The sequence below is a fragment of the Dasypus novemcinctus genome, chromosome 2, assembly GCF_030445035.2.
Source record: "Dasypus novemcinctus isolate mDasNov1 chromosome 2, mDasNov1.1.hap2, whole genome shotgun sequence".
Lineage (NCBI taxonomy): Eukaryota > Metazoa > Chordata > Mammalia > Cingulata > Dasypodidae > Dasypus > Dasypus novemcinctus.
The window spans coordinates 164,058,540-164,075,012 of record NC_080674.1 but is presented as its reverse complement, the minus strand read 5'-3'; the positions used below and the strand labels follow the sequence as shown (position 1 = coordinate 164,075,012).

At 43.6% G+C, this 16,473-nt stretch overlaps 1 protein-coding gene across 1 annotated transcript in view; it reads right to left on the bottom strand.

Annotated features, from left to right (window-relative positions):
* GALNT10 (polypeptide N-acetylgalactosaminyltransferase 10) overlaps positions 1–16,473 on the bottom strand; it is a 238,344-nt gene that overhangs the window by 122,526 nt on the left and 99,345 nt on the right. Inside the window, exons 2-3 of the mRNA XM_004482601.5 lie at positions 9,989–10,091; positions 8,230–8,368 (exon numbers count right to left, since the gene is read on the bottom strand). Coding sequence (XP_004482658.1) covers positions 8,230–8,368; positions 9,989–10,091 — 242 coding nt within the window. The remainder of the gene's footprint in view (positions 1–8,229; positions 8,369–9,988; positions 10,092–16,473) is intronic.

The window sequence follows — 16,473 nt, the reverse complement described above, 5'->3', positions numbered from 1 at the left end:
TTGCTCATTGTCTGCTCATTGTCTGTCCGTATTTTCCTTTAGGAGGCACTGGAAATTGAAACCAGCATCTCCCATGTGGGAGGTGAGTGCTCAACTGTTTGAGCCACATCCGCTCCCTGCTCATTGGTTTTTGCTCATTGTCATTTCGTTGTTGTTTTTCTCCTTATCTGCTCATTGTTTTTGCTCATTGCCAGCTTGTCTTCTTTAGGAGGCACTGGTAACTGAACCCGGGACCTCCCGTGTGGGAGGCAGAGGCTCAACTGCTTGAGCCACATCTGCTCCTCCTGCGGACTGTCTTCTGATCATTATTGTATAATAAGCCACAGTAGGGGGTAGCTGCATTTCAAGTGGGCTGCACACTGGGGAGGAAGGGAGTGAAAGGGGCCTTACCACACACACAGTTAACTGAGATTAGGTTTTTGATTTGATTAGTTTTGGGTACAGCAGTGAGGTGGCCGTGAAGGGCAGGAGCACAAGAGTGCAGGGAGCAGCTCTCCCCACAGCTTCCCTTGGCGTCCAGGGTCCTGAACAAGGATAAACTGCTGGCAGTGCCCTCTGGGTCAGCGAAGTTCAATTCTTGCGACATGCCTGCCCTTTCCTGCTCAAGCTTACATTACCATTTGAGAAGAATATTGGGTTTTCTTGGTTCACAGGCCAAACTATGCATTACCAAGGCCACATTATCACTTGGGAAGGTGGTGTCCTAAACAGGACCCCAGCCACCTGCTCTCCTGGAGCCCAGGAAGCCGTTCCCCACAGTTCACCCCCTTGGCTCATGCCACACTCTTCTCTGGTGCTCTGGGTACTGCATTGACTGGCAAGCCATAGCAAAGTCATCTGCAGCTGGACTCTATGCATGGTGTGTTGAGACCACAGGGGACACCCCTCCCTACCTCGTGCCAGCCTTTGGAGAGCCAGGCAGGCCTTCCCAAGGAGGTGCTATATACTGTGTCCTGTGGAACCACACAGGCTGGCTGGGTGATGGAGAACAGGAAGAGCATTCCAGGCAGAGAGAACTGTCTCCAGGCAAAGCTGTCCAGGCAAGACAGTGTCAGTTCTCTGGCTTAGGACCTCAACAGATGAGCCTCCTAGCTGGCGAGGAATGGAGCCAAGATGGGGACCCGGCCCCTCTGTCTCCCAGGGCAGGCGCTTTCCCAACAGCCATGGGAAAGAAAAGCATTGTTGTCTAGGCCTGACCTGGAGCCCACAGACAGGATGAAATTCAGGAGGTCTGTAAACCTGAATGGGGAAAACATGGCATTTTTATTTTCATTAACCTGTTTTAGTTTTCTAGGGCTGCCATAACAAAGTACCACAAACTAGGTGGTTTAAAACAACAGAGACTTATTGTTTAATGGTTTAGGAGGCCAGACGTCCAAAGTCAAGGTGTTGGCAGGGCCATGCTCCTTCTGAACCCTGTGGAGAGAACTCTTCCTTGCTCGGCTGGCAGTCCTTGGCATTCCTTGGCTTATGGATGCATCATTCTGGTCTCTGCCTCCTGTGTCCCTTCTCCTCTTCTCAGGAGGACACCAGTCAGATTGGCTTAAGGGCCCACCTTACTCCACTAGGACCTCATCTTGACTAAATACCATCTGCAACAACCCTCCTTCCAAATAAGGTCACATCCCGGGGGTTAGGACTTTAGCATATCTTTTGGGGGCATAATTCAACCCAGAATAACTGCCAACCAAAATGTAGTGCTCCCTTCAGTTATGTACATTGGCAACACACCACCTTTGACCTTGTCACCAAAGGGCAACATTTGCTATCAGGTCACTTTACAGATATCTTGAAATGTACACTCATCACTACTTTTGATATTAAAGTCATTTTTAGAACTGTCACTAGATCTTTTTAGTGTGTTAATAAAGAAGCAAAATAAAGACTATTTTGATAGCTGTATTTCAGTATAATTGATTTCCTTTACAAACTTGTGTATTTTATTTTATGCGTCATAAGCACTGCACTGAGAATGTGCCCACAGACTTCACCGGCCTGGCAGAGGGGGCCACGGCATCAAGAAGATGAAGAGCCTCTTTTCCAGCTGGATGTAAACTGAGCTTAGGGATGCTCAGGCACCTCTTTTACGCCCCACCCAGCCAGCATCCAGGTTACAGCGAAAGATGCTGCCAAATCCAGGGCTCCTGATACTCCTCTTTTTTAGAAACCCCAGTTGTGGAAGCTGACTTTTCAGAAACGAGTTGACAGATGTTTTGAAGAGCTTTTTTTCCTTTTTTTTCCCTAGGAGGAATCTTTCCTGCATTTTGACAGCAGAAATGTATAAGTAAATTAGAACAGTTGAGCCACTTATTCTCTTCAGTTTCTTTTACCTTAAACAACTTCTCCAGTAGGAACTGAGGTTTATGTTTGCCTTTTATTCCTTCAAACTGAATTTTGGCAAAAACACGTCAAGAACGGCATTGAAGGACTGTTTGTCTATGCCAGCTGCCTTTCCTTCCACCACAAGCTGCACCAGGGAACGTGCTGCCACAGAGAATAGAAACTGGGCAGCTCAGCCCCGACTGGCGGGGTTTGCAGGTGGGAGGCGGCCAGCTGGCTCTGCGCAGGCCTGCCCTCTGCACCTCCCACCAAGTGCCAGGGAAGAGTGGCGGGCTGGTGGGCTGGCCCACTTTCCCTACCCCGCCAGGAAGCCCTGCTGGGCTTTTGGCAATCACACATGGAGAGGTGACTCCTGGGGCACAGGAGCCCTGGCACAATGGAGCCAGAGCTGCTGAAGCGGCCAGGGTCTGTAGGCTCCTGTGGAAACCTCTCGCTGGGTGGTCAGTTCCTCCCATGCAAACATTATCCATGGTGTGAATAAAAGTAATTTACAATCCTGTCCTGCTTTCTGCATTCTGTGGCTTTAGCTTCCAATAATGAATGAACTTGAATAGAGTTCTTATTGCAATAAAAGACTTGAGACTAACCAGAGTCCTGGTTCCATGCTCCTTTTTTCCTTTTTGTTAAATTAGCCTGATTAATTTATGGCATGTGCTGAACTCCCTCAAAAGAACTTATAAGCTCATGTTATTAAAATAGGGCAATATTTTGTTGAGCACCTATACATCCTCAGTAGGTTACAAAGTAAAAGCAATAGGGAAGGAGTTATAGCCTTTGATATTTGATAACATTTATTATTTTTTGATAAACATTTATTAAATATGTATTCTAAAAAATGACAACTTACCAGCACAGGAAGTTTAATTTGACCTAGATTTGTTATGTAAAAGATAATAATAACAATAATTATACATACAGACACAAAAAATGTTATTTGGGGGCCAACATGGAATAACAGGGACCAGATTTACTCTCCTTACTGAAATAACCCCCTAAAAACCAGATAAATATATGAAGCAATGGACATCAGGCAATGAGGCATAATGAGCTGAGCCCCACAACTGCCTCAGCTTATTTCCGTGAGAGACTTTTCCAGACCACGGAGCTAAGAATCCAGGGAAGTCAAGGCGGCTAGAATACACAGGACAGAATACTGGAGAGAAGAGAGCTGCACAGAGAGAGCTCTGTAGATCTGCAAAGGGTCTCTTCAAATATTTAGCAGAGTACTGGTCAGTGTATGCCTGTGAGGAAACTACCTGAGGCTGGGAAAAGAACCAACCAAAAGGAGTCAAGGAAACAGTGTCTGGCACTCACATAGGACCAAGAGTTGCACCTCTTTCCACCAGACTGGAAAACTTCGTAACTTATAATTTATGGGGAATTTGGTAGAATACTCAGAAGAGTCTTGCCCCAGTGGAGGCTAATTACCCCTAGACTGAGCAGTGCTCTGGACCTGCCAAAAAATAATAAATTAAGTTCCCAAAGTATCAGAGTGTTTCAAATAACTGCATCCCAGAACACAGCCATAAAAATTTAAAGGAATATAAAAATATTTGGGATCCAACAAGGTTAAAATCCAATCAAAGAAGCTGGAGTGGATATATTAATATCAGTCAAAGTAGATTTCAGAGCAAAAAATATTAGTAGTAATAAAGAAGGTGAGTTCATAACGATAAACAGGGCCATTCATCTAGAAGACACAGCAGTCCCAAATGTTTATGCATCTAATAACAGAGTTCAAATTATATCAAGCAAAAACTGATAGAACTGTAAGGAGAACCAGACATAGCCACAATTATGAGATTTCAACACCTATCTTTCAATAATCGATAGAACAAGTAGATAGAAAATCAGCAAGAATATAGTACACTTGCACATACTCTCAATCAACATGACCTAACTGACATTTATAGAACACTCTACCTAATAACAGAATATAAATTCTTTTCAAGTACATACAAAACATTTACCAAAATAGACCAGATTCTGTGCCAGAAAACAAGTCTCCATAAATTTAAATGTATCCAAGTGACACAAGTATGTTCTCAGACCGCAATGTAATTAAATTAGAAATCTATGACAGAAAGATCTCTTAAGAACCCCCAAATATTTGGAAACTGTATAACACACTTCTGAATAACAGATGGGTCAGAGAAGAATTCAAAAGGGAAGTCAGAAAGTATTTTGAACTGAATAATAATGAAAATACAACATATCAGAATTTGTAGGATGCCACTAGAACTGTACTAGGGAAAATATTATAGCATTAAATACCTATATTTGAAAAGAAGAATTGGTCTCAAATTGACAATGTCAGCCTCTATCTTAAGAAACTAGAAAAAGAAGAGCAAATTCAAAGTAAGCAGAAAAAAGGAAAAAATAAGGTTAGCACAGAAATCAATGAAACAGAAAACAGAAAAACAACAGAAAAAAACATCCTTTTTAAAAAAAGATTTATTTATTTTTATTTATTTCTCTCCCCTGCCCGCCCACCCCAGTTGTCTGCTCTCTGTGTCCATTTGCTGCGTGTTCTTCTGTGACCACTTCTATCCTTATCAGCAGCACTGGGAACCTGTGTTTCTTTTTGTTGCGTCATCTTGCTGCGTCAGCTCTCCGTGTGTGCAGTGCCACTCTTGGGCAGGCTGCACTTTCTTTTGTGCTAGGTGCTCTCCTTGCATGTGGGGTTTCCCTACGCAGGGGACACCCCTGCGTGGCATGGCACTCCTTGCACGCATCAGCACTGTGCATGGGCCAGCTCCACATGGGTCAAGGAGGCCTGGGGTTTGAACCACGGACCTCCCATGTGGCAGGCAGACGCCATATCCATTGGGCCAAGTCTATTTCCTGAAAAAACCATCCTTGAGATGGTCAATTAAATTGATTAAACTCTAGTTAGTCTGATAAGGAGAAAAAGAAACAAAACCTGAAATAAGAGAGGATCTATAGAGAGTCTTAGTAAGATAAAAATAAAGGAATATTCTAAACAATTTTATGCCTATACAGTCAACAACATAGATGGAATGACAAATTCCTTGGAGGACAAAATCTACCCAAGTTCACTCAAAAAGAACTAGATAACCTGAATAGTCCTATGTCTATTAAAGAAGTTGAAGTTGTAGCTAACTTTCCACAAAGAAAACTCCAGGCCAAGATGGGACCATTGGTGAATTCTACCAAACATTTAAGAAATAATATAGATCCTGCACAAACTCTTCAAAAATTTGAAAAGGATGAAGTATTTCCCAACTCATTCTGTGAAGCCAGCATTACCCTGATACCAAAACCAAAGACATTATAAGAAGAGTATTCAAGACCAGTATCTATGAAGATTGGGCAGTTGCTATTTTCCTTGTCATTATGCTTCACTTTAAAAAATTGATAAATAGAAGAATAAAAGGAGTGAAGAGGTGAGCCAAAGTCACAACAACAGGGATGCCCAAGAAGAGTTGTATCCCCACCCACATGACTGGTCTTCAACTGTGTTGGAACAACTTGCTTACTCCATCTGTCTCCACCCCTTGCACAAGATTGTGAGGCGTTCTTGAAGCAGCAACAATGTTTCATTTATCACTATGTTCTCGCAGTCAAGCACAGGCTTGGCATATAGAAGACCATCAATATGTATTTTGAATGAATAAATGGATATATGGACAAAAATTGTGACCACATCCAGCCCCTCTCTCTCATTGTAAATACTTTCTTATTTCACACAAATGGTTCCCAACCCTGGTTGAATGGGAGAATTGCTTTTGGAGGTTTTTAAAAACTACTGAGACGCAGACACTACCCCAGTGATACAGATTCTAGTGCTCTGGGGCAAGGCCAGGCATTTGTAGTTTTTTAAAACCTCCCTAGGAGCAGCCAGTGTTAAGAACTCATAGTATCACAAGGACAAAAGCTGAGGTTAGGGTGCAGTGCACCCAAATGAACTTCTTTCCTGGACCCAGAAAGATGAAATTAGTCCAAAATTCTGAATTCTGCGGGGCTAAACACCTAAACTGAGTTTCTGAGCCTCACAGTTAAGTCACAGTAACATCAGTAATACCTGAACTGTGCTCTCAGGTTTGGATGGGAAAACTGGGGCTTGGCAGTAAAGCCCAGGAAACAAATTGCCAACCCCAGAGCAAGCAAACAGAGGGCCCTTGGGAAAGGGGTCACCCAGGGAAGCAGCACACCTTTTAGTTGGGGATCCCTAGTTGTGCAACTAGGGGCAAGTCTTCCCCAAGCTCTGTGGGTCTTGGCTTCTCCATCTACAAGGCCCACCTCCGGGAATGCTGCAGGAACTACAAGAGGTAATGGAGCATCCTTTAAGTAGCCAAACATGCTTGCAAGATCAATTCTATATTAGTGCACTCTACAGATTGAGTTCCAGCTCAGTGATTAAGAACATGGACTCTAGATCCAGGCTCTCTGGATTCAAATTTCTGGCTCCACCTCTTATCAGCTGTGTCCATCTTATACAAGCTTTGCCTCTTGTCAGCTGTGTCATCTTACACAAAGTATTTAACCATTTTGTGCCTCATTTCCTCATCTGTGAAATGGTGAAAGAAATGGTACCTACCCTCATAGAATTTTGGAGAGTTTTGACTGAGTTCATGCATTTAAAGGGTCTAGAATAGTGGTTCTCAAATGTGAGTGTGCATCAGAATCCTTGGAACGTTTATTAAAGCACAAATCACTGCTCCTGCCCCCATCCCTGGAAGGTTTTGATTTCCCCTCTGAAAAAATCTGGGCTAGGGCCAGAGAATTTGCATCTCTAACAAGCTCCCAGTTGATGCTGATGTTACTGGTTTGGAAACCACACTGCAAGAACCACTGGCTTAGAATAATGCCTGGTATATAGTAAGCACCTAGTAAGTGTAGCTCTTATTCTCTTTTCCTGGGCTGTCCCTTTTCAGTTTCTGAGCATAACAATTCATGCTTCAGGGCTACTCAGTATTGCCTTTGTGTAGAAGCAATTTTGAAATCTTCTATTGTGGTTGTTCTCAGCGTGTAGTCCCATGACCAGCAGCACCAGCAGTACCTGGGAGCTTGTTCAATCAAATGCAAGTTCTCAGGCCCCACCCCAGACCTAATGAATTAGCAACTATAGTGGTGAGGATAAATACCCTGTGTTTTAACACCCTTCTGGGTAATTCTAATGCACATCAAGTTTGAGAACCTCAGCTCTACTAGAAAATCACCATCACCACCACAACAACCCTAATTTAAAATGTATAGGAAGGCAGGATAGCTTAAGGTCCAGAGTGTGGTTTTAGCTTTTTATAAACTATGTGACTTTTAGGTGAGCTATGAAATTCCATTAAACCTCAGTTTCCTCATCTGTAAAATGGGCATCAATATAGGACCCATCCCCTAGGAACCTTTAGAGAATTAACTGAGATGATGCATACAAAGTGCTTGGCACACACCACACGTTCAAAGAGTATTAGCTGCCATGCTTATTGTCTTTATAATCATTCTATGTCTTCCCTCAAAATGATTTGAGACAGCTTATAATAAAGGCACAAATATCTAGGTACACAGGATAGCTGCAATAATGATTTTAAAAAAGAAATTAAAATGTCACACACTGTCACTGCAACTGTCCTCTAAATTTAAGTCTGAAGTTCCTCTGAGCCAGCGCAAAAAGGGAAATGCAGAAGTGACATGTTCCCACTGCCTGAAAACAGGAAGGACGCCAGCTCCTTTGGGGAGACAGCATCACCCCCCTAGGCCCCAACCCCCCCCACCAGCTCTAATTCTAGGAGAAGCTGATCACTTGGATCTTGGCAAAAAGTGCCCATGAAACAAGACCAGCAGTGCTTCATGCGCCTGTGTCTTTAATTAGTTCTTAAGAGCCAGGGGCAAAATCCTTAGATCCCGGAAGATGAGAGACGTTAAACTCACTTTGGGTGCCGGATATCAGGGAGAGAGCGATTCAGGGAGATTTTATCACTGACGTAGATGTTAAATCCATTTTCTCGGTATGCCTGATCCACTCTCTCAGCATCAGTCATGGGGTAAGGTCTCCCTTGTTCTCCATTTCCTAGAGGCAAAGAGCAAAGTCAGTGTGGCTAATTATCCAGCACATATGGGGGTACTGTGTATGGGGAGGGGGGGGAGAAGATGGATGAAAAATGTGATTAAATCACAAAGAAAAACGTCATACTTGGACATAAAGTGTTCCTCCAGCTTTTGCAGGGGGAGTGCAAAGAGGGCGAGGGGACGAGCATTTATGGAGGAGGGAAGGAAGGTTCAGGATGGCAGAATGGGGGTGGGGGTGACTTGGCAGTCAGGCCCTGGAGCCAGGTGAGCCGAGTTTAAAGCCCAGTCCTGCTACTCCCCAGCTGTGCCATCTGCGGCTTGCCTTTAGCCTTTTCTAAGTCTTGGCTTTTGCCCCTAGTATTAATTGGGATAAGAAGTTCAGGGTGATGATTGAGGAGGTAATGCAGGGCAAGAAGCCTGGCACATACTGAGCACTCAACAAATGCTGGTTATGCTTCCTAAAAACACTTCTGCCACTTACTCTTTTCTTGCCCAATATTCTAACACTTCTGGTTTAACTAACTGCCTGGCGAATGTTTCCTTTCTTAATTTAAGCAGACCCTACCTTCATTTTAAATCACTAGCATACAGACAAAATGCATGCCATGTTCTTAGATTTTCCTGACCACCAGTTAAGTTCTTAGATCAGCTCTATTCAGGGACTTGTTGTAATCGGCTTTTGTCCTAATGTAATTTCAAAAGAAAATCAATAGTGATAGGTACTTTTGACAGGCATAAAAAGGAATAAAAAACACTACCTTATATTTCTACACTGATTTCCAGCATTGCAAAACTATTTCATACCATCACTTTACTTGCTCACCTTCATAACAATATTCTGAGGATGTCGGAGGAGGAAGCATGAGCTTCACTGACAAATGGAGAAAGTGAGGCTCAGGAAGGCTGGACTGTATCTGATGGTCACCTGGCTGGTCAGTGGCTCAGAGCTGCTCCCTCTAATCCTAGTGGAGATGATTCTCCACATAATTTCTGTACCAACCCCACCTCAACTCTTCCCTACTCCCCAGTGTAACAAGAACTGCTTCAAATAAGAGAGGAGAAAATGTTAGCAGAAGCCAACTAAATGAATTCAATCTCATGCTGCAAGGCTGAATGATTTGGGATCAACTCTGCCTCCCGGTCTAGGCTCAAATCCCAAGTCTGCCTCTTTCTCACTGTGAGACTGTGGGCTGAGTAAGCCCCTTCTCTGAGCTATAGGTTCCTTCCCTGTCGAATGGGCCACAGTGGCTGATGCAGGATTTCACTGAAAAAAGTGCACAAGGCACAGAACATGGACCTTGCTCGCAGCAGGTGTTCAACAAATATTGGCACTTATTATTGTTGCTTCTCATTGTAGTGGTAAAATATCCTTGATGGGGAGGCATTTTCTATCATCCAATAAAGGGGGCAGGGCAAATTCTCTAGGCAGTGGGTCTGGTGATGTGAGTGGAGAAAGGGGCAGCTAACAGGCAAAGAGGGGGCACTGGGGAGGCAGGGAAGGATGGTGGCAGATGGAGAGAGGGAATCACCAGGAGGTCCACACACTTCCACTAAACACAAACACAAATCACCTACACACACAGGCCCCCCAGCACCCCACGGACAATTCTGCCCTCCGTACCGACGCGCTGAGCGTCCCTCCTGATGGCCTCCTTGTCGTGCCAGTCTTTCAGCTTCTGCCCATCTCCTGGGAAAACTGTCTTCTTTTGATGATTGTGTAAGCCCTTAAAAAAAGAGATGAAAACTGTGATAAACGAAAAGGGGAAATAAATCTTTGGAAAACAGACCTAGAAATTATACTGCCTGAGGGAGCCTCTTGTATTAACTGGAGGCCTGTCATCACTTTTATTTGTTCCTTTATTAAGTCCCCCAGTACAGCTTTGTTAGTGCTGCCAGGCACAGCGAGATACAGCAGAGGTCAGCAGGTTGAGGGGGGCACAGGGCCCACCTGCCTGGAACCCACAACCAACAGGACAGAAAGAAGATGGATAGAGATTCCTTTCACCCAAGGAAGAAAGTGGCAAGTGTAGCATCATCAACAGAAATAAAAGAGCCACATGTGCAAGTCACATATGTAACTTTAAAATTTCCAGTTGCCACATTAAAAAAAACAGGTGAAATTAGTTTAATAATATATTTTAACTCAATATATTATACCTAAAATATAATTTCAACATATAATCAGTATAAAAAATAACTTTTTTTTTTTTTTTTTTGCTTTAAATCTTCAAAATCCAGTCTGTATTTTATACTTGCATCACATCTCAGTTTGGACTAGGCCCATTTCAAGTGTTGCAAAGGCTATGAGTTGGACAGGGCAGGGTGACTCTTAGATGAGGGGCCCAGAGAAAAGTCCTTTCCATCCGGCAGTAAGTTTCATGGAAACAAGGCATTTGGGCTGGGCCTGGGACAGCAGAAATGAGAGGCAGAGGGCTGGTGGAGCACCTAGGGCAGGGCGGGAGTCGGCTGGGGTTAGCACTGCAGTCCCAGGGACCTGGGCCTGGGCAAGGTGAACATTTGACAAATATGCCTTGAACGTACAAACAATCAATTGAATGACTGCAAGTAAAAACGAATAGACAGTGGCCATAAGGGACACAGCACACAGGGGCTGGGCTTGGGGGGGTTGATTAGGTACCTGGGGAGGAAAGCCCCTCCCTAATTAGAGGAGGCTGCATTCCAGGAGCGGGGGTCAGCAGAAGGCCCCTGTTGCCTTTCCAGGACAACAGTCAAGTCTAAAGACTTGGCCCTGGGCTCTGTTAGAGTCTTCCTAAGGTAATATTACATTGCCTTCTGTGTTCACATAAACGAGAACGGCTTTTTGAATCACCTCACCCATTAAAAATCCTGCAGACTCGCCTCTGTGGCATGCAGAATCCAATAGTCCCATTTCCTATGTAATTAACTGTGAAGGCCCTGAATCTGTGGTGTGCTAGAGTATTAGCCTAACAAGAATAGAATCATCTCTGCGCCTGTTTATTAAGTCTCTGGCTGATGCTTGTGTGGGCAGATTTTCCACAATGGTTCAGTATCTCTACAACAGTTCCAATGATAAAAATAAGCCCGATGTTGTCTCTCCTACAGACCTCTCTGACTTGCAACAAGAAAATCCTGAAGGTCAGCAAGCTAGCTGTCTTTGTCAGGTGGGGGGAGAGGGAGGCAAGAAAACTGCAAAAACAGGGGCCACATGCCTGCAAAGATTTCTCTGGGTTCTTAGAACTAGGTTCTCAGAAGCTGAGCTGGAAGCCCCTTAAGGGACCATTTAGTCAGTGCAGCTGGTTTCAACTGCGTTGAGCTCCAGTTCTACAGGGGGTGCCTTAGACACTGGCTTGGGCAGGGGAGGCTGGGAGCAGGGCCTCCACTCCCTCCCAACTGATTCAGAGCAGCAATGCATCAGTCTGTTTTACATACTGGGGCTCCCTGTGGGATTCCACGTGAAAAAAGTTCCTCTGTTTAAAACAAATAATCAAGTCCCCAAACAAACTTGCTTGGAAGCTGATCTAGCACCACGTTTCTTCTGATTTACAGATGGGGAAGCTAAGCCTTGGGGAGGGCGAGGGACCTGTGATGGTAATTATGGTAATATTCTGCTTCTGCAGTGGCAGGCTTGCTCAGTCAAGGTGTGCTTAGTTGTCCTTTCTCCGGTCTTCTCTCCCAATTCCTTTTCCCTCCTCCCCTGCCTAAACATTGGGAACTTCAGTGGATTACTGTGGGCCACCAGTGGTACTAAAGAGGCTCTGCAAATTGAGGCTGAATCTAAAGACTCTGTTCTCAAAGTGTGGTCCCTGAACCAGAGAGGCCTCAGCATCACCAGGGAACTTGCTGGAACTCCAAGTCTTTGAGCACCACCCCAGACCTTCTGCAGCAGAAACTCTGGGAGTGGGGCCCAGAGACCTGCAGTCTAACAAGCCCTCCAGGTGATACTGATACACACTCAAATTTGAGAGCTAGGGGTCTGGAATGAGGGAGGGGATAATCCTTCCTGCTTTTTGCAACCAGACCTAAACCTGGGCTACTGTGTCCAAGCTAAGCTATTGTATCCAATCTAAACAGGTAACTATCATCCAAGATTGCAAAAACCTGAGGCCTCTGGGTCAAAAGTGGTCCCCAGCAAAAACAATCTGGTGGCTTTAAGGGTGGATTTTTGTTTTGTTTTGCTTTTTAAATTGCCAGCCTAAAAAAAGGGAGATTTCACATGAAAAAAATCAAGATTTTTTATTTTGCTTGAAAACCCAAAAGATGTACGGATCCTGGGGCTGAGCTCCCTCTGTCTCTCAGCTGGGCTAGTAATGGCTGCCCTGTGGGGTTGGCTCTGCCTTGTAATCATTCCTTACTGCCTTTCACTTGGCGCTCATCTCTCATTGGTGTTGCCTGCCTGGCTCTGGCGAGTTTATACCACACTGGGATATAAATGAATGTATTCACAATGAAGAAGACATTGTTGTACGAAGACTAGGAAATGAGAAGCCTTGAGGGAACAGAAAGAAATTATCTTGTTCTATGAGGCCCTGGGGCTACAGTAAGTGTCAATGGCAGAATATACTCAATATTTGCTGGGTTAGCCTAAAATACAGGAGAAATTCCAATGCTAGACTGGTCCAACATGAAACAGGATGACTTGGAGATGATAATTTGCCTGACCTTGGGAGGAGACCAGAAAAGGATGCTTGACTGCTCATCAAGTGCTGGGTTAGAGCTAGTGCTTCTGAAACTTTAGTGTGCATGTGAATCATATGGGGATCTCGTTAAATCAGATCCTGATTCAGTAAATCTTGGATGGGGACTCACGGTCCACAGTTCTAACAAGCTCCCAGGTGATGCTGATACCACTGGTCCATGCAGGAAAATCTGAATAGCAAGGGTTAGGTAACCTTTAAAGGATGTTTCAAGAGTCTAAGATTCTCGAATTCCTTATTAAGCTTGTAGAAGTCTTCCCATAGTTCTTGAAATGGGGCGCAGCAGGGACCTCACAGAAGTAAAGTCCTTAGCTCCTGCTCTCAAAATGAAACAGTGACTTGCTGTACTGACAGGGTTGAGAATTCAGGTTCCAAAATTCTGGGAGTTTCAGACTTACGGCTTCATCCATCACCACTGCCTTTGCCTTAATGATGTGCATCCTGTCCCCCATCCTGATCTACAGAGATGACCTATGCTGTTTTAGTTCATCTCTCCTAAAACAAGAAGACTACAGAGCTTACTGACCTCAGGAGTTTTGCATATATAAGCATACAACTGCCAGAGGGTTCTCAGACATCTGAGCCAAGCAATTGCTCAGAGACAACTAATCCATCACTACCCCCATCTTGCAAATGGGGAAACTAAGGCCCCAAAGGCCAAGCTACCCAAACAGGGCCACACAAACAGGAACAAAGATAAGAGTCAGGTCCTTTGACTCCCACGCTAGTTTTTAGTTGAAACAGCCCTAATACTGTGGCCTTGGACAAGCTATGGTTATCACAAGGCACCTCAATTTTCCCACCTATAAAATGCAGATGGCACTACCTGACCAAAAGGTACCCTCAGATAAACCAAATCATAAACAGTATATGCTGAGCACTCCCAGAACTTACACATAGATTGACGAATGTACTATAAATTGGTACCTTCTAACCAAATCACCTTGACACTGGACTCAAATTTTACTATATAGGTTAGATAGGTATACAGTAATAGGTTTGTGCTTCTGATAGAGGGAGGGAAAAAAGCTGGTTTCAATCCTAAAATCATAGAGTATTCAGAGCCCAAAAGGCCCTTAAGAATCCTACTCACAAACCTAAATAAAAATTGTGGTCAATTTCTGGTGGTTCAGGGTCTCTGAGGTCCACCTACCAAATGTGTTGCAACAGTGTAGATTAAGAATTACCAGATCATTCAAATGATCAACAAATGATTCTTGACACCTACTCTGTGCCAGGGGCTGGGGACACAGGCACGACAAGACAGACCCAGGGTAGTGCTAATGGTATCTGCAGCCACATCAGCCTCTCTCACAGGCTGGTTCTTGGGGACCTGGGTCCTTATTAGAATGCAAATTTCTGGACCCTGCCAGAGCCTACTAAATCAAAATATCTGGGGACAAAAGCCCAAAGAGATATGTTTTTAAACAAATTCACAACGTGATTCCAATTCACAACAAAGTTGGAAAACCAACTGTCTAAATCTAACTGCCTCATTTTACAAAAATAAGATCTGAGGCTAAAGGAGTAGACAGGACTTGTCCAAAATTCCTTAGTTTCTCAGTCCTAAAGACAAAGGCAGAACCGACTGACTGGTCTGCCCCTGGTATGGTCTGTGCACATCTTGAAGGTAGGGGACAGGACTGTTTTGGCTCATCACTGTGCATGCCAAGGCCAACACCTGGCTCATCTGAGGCCCTCAATAAACATCAGGTGAAGGAATGAATGAATACTTATCAATGGAGCAGGTTGTTTAAGGGCCTCCATTTACTAACAAATGCGTCCCAGCTTTCGACTGGTAAGTAGGGAAAAACAACAGAATAACTTCCTGGGGGCTGTTGGGAGGATAAAATAAGCTAACCCAGTATTTAGCCAGTACCTGGCACAAAGACAGGTCCTTTCAGTAAAGAAGAGCTACTTTTAATCCATTATTTTTAGAGAAAACTTATGAATAAAAGGTGCATTTCAGTATTTGTGGCAGCCATGTTTGGGGGAAAGGGGGAATCTAATAATAAAAGTTAATAAAGTATGGGTCCTGCAGAGGCAACCTATTTAACACCTGATCCAACTCAACTGGTTATAGCTGATAACAGGATTTATAGTTTCCTAATTAACAGGAGGTTCACATGCCCATGTGGAAATTCAGTGTTCTTCAGAAAAGAAAAAAATTTCTCACTTAATAGTGGCATGTTACAATAGAAATAAATTTCACAAGATCTTTAACAACCAGAAAGACATGAGCAATGCTTTTCAAAAGACAGCAATTCCTATGCAATAGCAATCACTTAAAATGTAAAAAAAGCATGTCTTGGTTTTCGATCCAGAGGTTATGTAAAATTTCTTTTAATTCTATAAACTCAAAGATTTGTCTACAAATGCTGTGATTATATTCTTTCAGCATCTGTCTTTCACTTTTCTTCCCCCTGGTTTCCAGATGTCCTTGTGCAACAGCAAGCGAAGGGTTTGGGAAGGAGGATGGCAAGAGAAGCAAGGGAGAGTTTGTGGGGGAGGTTGGCAGATTTAGCATGGAAATCACATTAAACAATAAATTAGAAATGGATTTTGACTGGCTGCTCTAAATAACTGCCTCTAGTATCTGCGTGCTTTTACTTAACATTCCACTAAAAGAATCGATTAGTGTTCAAACAGTCACATTCATACACACAAATGGAATTTTCACCTTTTGTTTAATCACTATTTAAGGGTGTCTGGCACCTGTTGGAGGAAGGAAGAATGGTGGTGAAGCAAGCCAAATGCATTTTGTCCAAGAAGAAAGATTTGTTAAAGTTCACACTCAAATTCCAAGACTGCATCCTCTTCAAAGCCTGCTCAGAGAGGACACTTGCATCTCTGGCCAAGCTGTCTAGTGTCTTCAAAATAATAGAAGAAGGGCAGCACACTCTAAAATGCAATGCTGGAATTCAAACTGAGCAGGTTATCTGTTTCATCCAGGGTCTGAGGATGTACTGCAGACAAGCTTCTGCTGCAAATTTTAGGATGCTTCACTCCACTTTTTCCTCAACTAACCCTATAAAGGTACTGGAATGATTTTTCTTTGAGGTTTAAGTAACTTTATGTGATTTCAAACATTTGTTTATCTGCTAAGTAAATTACTCTAATAACCTTGGAACACACACACATACACACAGAGCAACGCATTCTCTTCAAGGTTACTTTCAAGGTTATATTTCAAAGACGATCAGGTAGGGTTTAATTAAGCCAAAAGTATAAAGTTACTTTAAGCAAGGGAGAATGGACAACTGAATAAATGTAATCTGAGTAGATGAGTTTTGAGGACATAGCTGGATGGGTTTTATTTATTCATTCATTTATCCAGCAAATGATTATTGAGGGCCTATTATGTCCAAAAGAACAGTGGGTGAGACAAAGACTGTCCCTGGTCTCAACAAAGAGTGTAGATATAAGACAA